Below are 7701 nucleotides of genomic sequence, written 5' to 3' on the forward strand. Positions count from 1 at the left end.
CCGCTCCACCCCCTGCCAAGGCGCGGTCACCTGGAGCAGGTGACACAGGAGATGTCCAGGTGCGTTTGGAATGTCTCCAGACGGGGAGATCCACAGCATTGCCAGGGAATGGGCACGGCCCCGAGGCTGCCAGAGCTCCAGGAGCGTTTGGACACCGTGCCAGGGATGCCCAGGCTGGGATTGTTGGGGTGTCTGTGCAGGAACAGGAGCTGGACTGGATGATCCTGACGGATGTTCCCCAACTCAGCATATTCCATGGTTCTCCTGGGCAGCTGTTCCAGTGCTCCGCCACCTCCATGGAAAGAAGCTCTTCCTCGTGTTGAAGTGGAATATCTTGTTTTAATTTATGGCGATTGCTCCTCGTCCTGACCACTGAAAAGAGCCTGGCGCCATCAGTGCTGGAAGTCGACGAATAATCATTTACATCGGGATTTACTAAGGAAGTTTGTGACCTGGGATTTGGGATACGTGCCTAAAGGTCACTGACAGGGGACCTTTGTTTGGCTTTTAAAGAATTTTTTATTATTATTTATTTTCCTGCCTTTGTGTCCAAGCACAAACCCGATCTATTTGCCTTATTTAGATTATTGGATTTTATCAAACCTTGCTCACATCTGGCAGCTGAGGGGAAGGAACGTCAATCCACACTAAATCATTACTTCCATCCCTGCTCTTCTGGGTGGAAAGCAACTATTTACCTGTCTTTTCACTGCAAAAATCCAAATTAAATATCCTGAGACCTGATGTGTCCTGTCAGCAAACCGGCTCCCTGATTCTAAGTGATCCAGACAAATCTCTTCTTCATGGAAGTGGCAGCAGCCCTGGCTTGGCAGAGAGCTGCTGGAATAACTTCCCAGCTCCTGCTTTGTTCTCAGGAGTATGAAACAATCCCATGGTTAAGATCCTTAGATGAGATGAGGGAAACAGGGTTCCATTTCTTGCCCAGTGTTTGTATCAGATTACTCTTAAGTTTTGCTGACAGTATCTTGCAGTTTTTCCACTTTGTTGGGTTTTATGGGAGGATTGACTTTCTCTTTTTTTAAAATCCTTGTTGGAACAAGAAGAGCTGGATCTCAGATAAATGTTATTCTCTGATTTCACTGTCTCTGCTGGGAGAAGCACTGCAAACATCCTGATAAAAACAAAATTAAATCCTCTCTGTAGCCAAACAAACCAACCCAACCAACCCAATCTGGCCCTGATGACACTGTGTGATAATTTTATTTTTCCATGGAGGTGGATCCAGGTTGGCTGGCACAGAGTGGTTTTATTGGCAATGCCTGAATCCTGCTCACGGGACTGCAAAGGTGGCTTAAACCTTTCTCTTTTTTGGATTCACCCAGCATTTTGGGAGAGTTTCCTCCCCAAACCCTTCTATTGATGGAGTTACAGTTGTTTATTACAAAATATTTAAAGTTGTAAAGGATATGGAGGATGGCTTGGGTTTATTTTTGTGTCCTAACAGCAGGAGACTGAATGCAGATGTCTTTCAGAAATGTAAAATATTTTGTCACAGAGCTGTGATTTCTTTTCTGCATCAGTGATGCAGCAGGGATTGACCTAAACCTAAATCTAAGCATATTTAAAATATCCTAGATAAATATTTTTATGTCTCCTAACAGAAGTGGTGTCAGAGGTAGCAAAGGAGACAAGGAAGGATTTTTAAGCAGGGAAAATCCCACCATGCTTGTTTCCCATTGTTCTAAACCAGGTGTATGTTGGATTTTCAACCTAAATGCCTTGCAAAACACAGGAAAATCAGGTCAGAACAGCTTATTTTTAAATATAAAAATATACAGATCCTTTTTGTTGAAATGCAGGAAGATTATAATGCATGGCTTGGCATTTTGGCACAACACCTTGGACTTGTACTTGAGCATCTGCTGCTGCCAAGTTGAGATCAGAGCTCTGAGAGCTCCTTCTGCTGTGGGCTGAGAGCCCTTTAGCAGCATTCCTCTGGAAAGCAGGATTTTGATTGGGAATATTTCCCATTCCATGCTCCAGGTAGCCTTGCAAAGCCCAGGTGATGAGCTATGAGAGCCATTCCCAGCTCCCCAGCTCCTTGTCAGCGCTTGGAGTGGGACTTTGGAGTCCTTTCCTTTGTTACTGTGTGACATCCACGTGCATGGGAGGGAACAACACGTTCCAGAAATAGGAAAAAGTGACTGCAAAGCTTTTGGAAGAGCAGTGCGGAGTTACACTCATGGCCAGGGAATTATTTTTAACTTTGTGTTGAAATTTTGATCTGCTGACCTGTTCTTTGTGCTCTGTCAGTGCTTCTGCATATTTATCATTACCTCAAGTGTGCCAGAACTGAAATTTGGGTGATTTTTGTAACTCTTTGCCTGTTTTAGTTTACCAGGAGGTTCCACCTTGCTATGAGAACCCAAGATGGATCCAGAAGAGCAGGATTTACTTGGGGATTACAGATACAGGAATTATTCTTCAGCAATTGAGAAAGCTTTGAGGAACTTTGAATCATCCAGTGAATGGGCAGATCTGATCTCTTCCCTTGGCAAACTCAATAAGGTACAGTGTGAGGGGAGTATTTTGTTATTTGTTTGTGAGATTTGTATTGTTATGAACTTTTCTGTTGCTTCCAGCTCTTGGAAAAATTGAAAATTCACTCAAGAAAAATAATGGAAGGAGCTAAGTCAGTATTTTTTATATAAATGTGAGAAATTCTGGTGAAAGCAGCAGAGCTTTCCTGCAAATGGTATTTGCTGTCTTTATGCTGCTAAATTAGTTTAATTTTTGCATCAAAATGCTGCTACTTATTCTAAAGCAGCTAAAAAGCTTTTCTAGAAAACAGGAGGTGACCAGTTTTAGAATATTTTCTGAGTCAAAGCTTGTATTTAAAGGTCACATTTACTTGACTGTGCCCTCCCCTTAGATTTGGGGAAATTTGGTGGTGTCTTTTGTTTGACCATGGAGAGAGACAGACAGAAAGAAATACTGGTTTGGAACAGGAGCTCCACATTTTTGCCTTCACTGTTTCATCCTGATTGCTGTTGAGTCAAGAGCCAGAGACCTTCAAAATGCTTTTCTCAAAAGGGAGAATAGGAAATAATTAGAGTGAGAGGTGGCTTTGATCTTTTCTCTTGATCTAGATGAACACACTGAACTGGTGAGCACCTACCTGAGACTCTTACTGAGGTGCAGAATTGCCAAAAGATGTGGCAGCAGAGGAGAAGCCAAGGGAAAAGCTTTCAGCTGATCCAGCAGTCCATCTGCTGTGGGATTTTATGGATTTAATCTTTTTAGGAGCTTAAGAATTGGTGGAGCAAATCATCCCCAGTGTTCATCCCTGTCTGTTATCTGAAAATCAGGATGGTGTGGCAGGGGAAGGTGTTGCCAAAAGGAAGACTGGGAAAGAAGATGTCACTAACTGTTCCCTGAACTCCTGGGATTACTTGGTCTCCTACAGCCTCAAACAGAAATATTATTGTTGAGTTTTATCAGGGTTGGAGTTTCTGACAGAAGAGCCTCTTTTTTCCTGTAGTCAGTGGGGGAGGTGGATGAGCAGGAGGGAAGAGATCAGCAGGATCTCAGTGAGAAAATTGCTTTTACACACTGCATGTGGTTATATTAAAGATCCTGGGGGTCACTTGTGTGCAGGGAAAACTGACATTAATCACACATGAAACTGCTGAGAAAGGGAAGGACAAAACACAAGAAATCAAGAAGTTCCAAAGCTCTTTCCCAGAGCAGTGTGAAATCTGTTCTTGCCTCTATGGGTGTAATATTTTCTGAGGCTTTTTCTCCTGCAGGCACTATTGAGACACACAAACACTCTCTTATTTCCACAAAGCTCAGTGGCATCACCCTCCAGGTAATCCAAAGTCTGGAGAAAGCAAGACAGGCTCTTACTCCTTAAAAATGAGGTAAAAAAATGGAGGTTGGTGAAGAGAAACAACTCTGCTACTTCTCTGTTGTTACTTGATGATCTTAAAATCTCTTCCAACCATGATGGTTCTACTCAGGATAAACTGGAGGTTGTTTTTCAGTTTCTTTGTTGCTTCCACAGCTCTAAATAATATTTCATGGAGACTTGTAGAACCAGGGAAGCAACATCTGAATGCTCAGCCAGAAGGGTCAGTTGGCAGATCTGGAGAGATTTTATTTCATCATTTAAGGGAGATGAGCTTTATCTGACTTGACACGACTTCAGCACAGACAGCTTCACCTTGAATTGCTTTTAGACAGGCAGAGGAATAAAAAAATAAAACTATTTTTTTGTTTTGTGACTCATCTCTTCCTTAAAGTAGGTCAGATGAGCATTATCCTAAAATTGTGTGTGTTCCTCATGGGTTTTATGGGGAGCCTGAGGTGAGTTACTGCAGTTTTACCCATGGTTTTGGCTGATTTTTGGGTTTCTGAGGTCAGGTGAGATGAATCTCCCCTTCAGAGTTAAAGAACTGCAGGCACCAGGTGTGAGCATGAGGGAATTGGCAGAATTGGCTCGTTTATTTTACACCCCAAGTTGATAAGGGAAAGATCTTGGGGGGTTATTTTGAATAATGTGGCTGTAATATAACATTATGGGAAATGAGAAACAGTGGAAAGTAATATTTATAATAAGAATATAATGAGCAGATGCACACAGGCGGATGAAACAGGCAGTCAATATGGGCACCAATGTTTTAAGGAAGCTTTCAGCTTCATTTTCAGTGAGAAATCACTTTCATACTTTGATCAAAAAGCTGCTGGGCTGGAGAAATGTGGCCTTCTAAACTTAGAAACAGGTGGTGGTTCAGTGTAGGTGGGTTTGACAATGAAACTGGTGCTTTTAACGTTGTTTTTATATCCACAATGCCTGTCACTCTATTCAGAGTATAAACACATAGCAAATGCATATAAAATGTTCATGTAGTGGGAACTTCAGGCAATTAAGAGGCTAAAAATATGATGAATTTAGGAAAATCCAAATTTTTAATCCTGATTATAAACAGAAATTTTCCATAAATTTCAACTCTGGGTGTAGGTAAGTAGTAGATAAGTGGCACAATTTGCAAAATGAACAACTAAGGAGTAGAGAATATTGGATTCTGCATCCTGGTTTTGTAAAGAAATTAGGAAAGGGGGGATTTTTAAAAACTCTGAAATTTGTGGTGGGCAGGCCCTGGCACAGGGTGCCCAGAGCAGCTGGGGCTGCCCCTGGATCCCTGGCAGTGCCCAAGGGCAGCTTGGATGGGGCTTGGAACAACCTGGAATAGTGAAAGGTGTCCCTGCCATGGCAAAGGTTGGAACAAAATGATCTTGAAGGTCCCTTCCAACCCAATCCAATCTGTAATTTTAGTAGTATTTGCTCTGAAAACAGCACTTTTAAACTGTTTTTATCCTTGGACATAACACAGCTCTGTAAATCCAAGTTTTAATCTTTACTTTGCAATTTCAAAGTAAGCTTTTAAAAGATCAAACTGCTAACAGAAAATAAATCGGTGACTTTTTAGTTCTGAAGACTTTTCTTGCCTCAGGAACTTTGAGGTGAACCTGATCTCACCCAAATCCTTGTTCTGTTTGGAGGGAAAGGCAAAACAAGCCCCAAAACTCATTGCAGCTGCACATTCATTGTTGGAACAGCAGCACTCAGTGTCACAATCCGTCTGTAATTGAGGGAGAGGAGGATTCTTCTCAAGCAGGGATTTAATGAGTGCAGCCATTAATTAAGCACTTGCTTCATATGAAAACTCAGACATCCAGGGCTTTAAACCAGCTGCTGGCTCAGCTTCAGACTTCTGCTGAAGGCAAACTTTATTTCTATTTTTGAGAAGTTCCTTTATTTTTTCCCCAAACCCAATGGACAAATTCAAGGTGCAGGATTAGGGATATTTTAAACACCTCTTTCCCCCCTTTTTAAATAGAACGCCAGCTCCAACCACCTTTAAAATTAATTCTATTCATGGTATTTCTATGGAAGCTGGGACTCTGTTTGCAATTTTTTTTTTACTTGGAAAATGAATCAGTGGAAAATGGAATCACAGGTTCTCCTTCTCCCCCTCTCCTCACAACCACTGTTGTTTAAACAAGAATTATGGTATCTCCTAGTTGAAGTTAAGCTTAGAAATTGATGCTACCTGTTCCTGGAATTCTAGTAATGGAAATAAAAATATTTGCTTGATTTGCACAGGGTTTTTATCATTTTTTTAAACAGGTTTCTAGTGCAGAAGGAATTAAACCAGGAACTGAGGAAATGCAAATATTGCTCTGTGTGCGTGGTTTAATTTTAAGGCACAGGTGCAAAAAATAGCAAGTTTTCCCTTTTTAGACAATTCTGTGCTTTTTATAGCCCAACTTCACAGAAATTCTGAGCATCCTTATGTGCTAGTGTTGCAAACAATGGTGTGGGATGGGATCTCAGGTTTATTCACCTCTCACAGCCAAAGTTGTCATTTCAGCACTCCTGGATCCTGCTTCTGTGTTCTTTTTTTCACTTGTGGAAGCTCAGGATATTTAAAAATCCACCTTCTCGACTTTGCCTGTCAGCTCAAGGGGACTATTTAGCATTTAGAAACCTGTCTATTATCGTGTCACTCTTATTTCAGTGAACACTTTGAGATCCCTCTGCTAATTCGTGCCTTTCAAGCCTTTTGAAATCCTTGGATCTCTGCAGTTCTGGGGAAGCTGGGAAGAACCTGGACCTTTCAGCAAAGCAGCAGCCAGGGGCTGCTGGGAGGGCTCTTGGGGCAACCACAGCCTTCTAAAATGTTGGAGTGTGGTTTAAAATCCCTGAATCTGCTGGGAGATCAGGGATAACTGGGAATTTTTAACACAATGGGATCTTGGGCAGGAATTGTTCCCTGGCAGGGTGGGCAGGCCCTGGCACAGGGTGCCCAGAGCAGCTGGGGCTGCCCCTGGATCCCTGGCAGTGTCCAAGGCCAGGCTGGACATTGGGGCTTGGAGCAGCCTGGGACAGTGGGAGGTGTCCCTGCCCATCCCTGGCTGATCTTTAATGTCCCTTCCAAACCATTCAGTGATTCTAAATATTCTGCTTATCTATCCCTGATGTCTGGGGGAGGGAGTTATTTTCTTCAAATCCGTAGGAAAGCTGGAGCCAAACCAGCCATTTGCTGAGATGCCATTATTTCTGTAGTGGATCTGATTCTCTGTATGATAAACAGTGAATGTTTCCATTTTCTGCCTGGCTGATATTTCAATTCAAACTGTTGGAATATTAAGATGGTATTTGTTCAGGCTGAACACTGAGAGGGAAAATATTTACCACTGGCCTTTTTTTTTTAAATTAACTCCTTTTAGAACTGTAAATATACAGAGAGGGTGTGGGCAAACACATGCCAAACAATATAAATAGAAAGTTTCAAAGTCCAGCTTTCCAGAAATCTTCAAAGTTCTTACAGGTATTAAGGATTTTAATGTTGAAATAATATTCCTCGTGTAACACACAGGGAAATGTCTCAAATGTAAAAGGTATAAAAAGGGTAACTGCACAAATGTAACCTGGTTTAGCTAAATATGTGCCATATTACTCTATTGTTGGATTCTGGTTTTTATTACCCATTAAAATGCAGCTCTGCCCATCCTGGGGGAGGGAAGGAAGGAAACGAAGTGGCTCTGAGTGACATCTGTGTGTCTGCTGGGATGGGGTGACATTTCTGTTTGCTGTTGTTATAAACTCTCAACCTTTTCTCTTCTTGAATAAATTTACTGCTAGCTGCTCTTATTAAAAGGAGAAGGATTTTA

General features: G+C 41.9%; 1 protein-coding gene across 1 annotated transcript in view; it reads left to right on the plus strand.

The window, feature by feature from the left end:
* Nucleotides 1–233: 233 nt before the first annotated feature.
* The window catches only part of DOPEY2 (dopey family member 2), a 38555-nt gene continuing 31087 nt past the window's right edge, over nucleotides 234–7701 (plus strand). Inside the window, 1 exon segment of the mRNA XM_008635286.2 lies at nucleotides 234–2529. Within this exon segment, the coding sequence (XP_008633508.1) occupies nucleotides 2392–2529 (138 nt within the window). The 5' untranslated portion in view covers nucleotides 234–2391.

Source organism: Corvus brachyrhynchos, unplaced genomic scaffold (assembly GCF_000691975.1).
Source record: "Corvus brachyrhynchos isolate BGI_N302 unplaced genomic scaffold, ASM69197v1 scaffold434, whole genome shotgun sequence".
NCBI lineage: Eukaryota > Metazoa > Chordata > Aves > Passeriformes > Corvidae > Corvus > Corvus brachyrhynchos.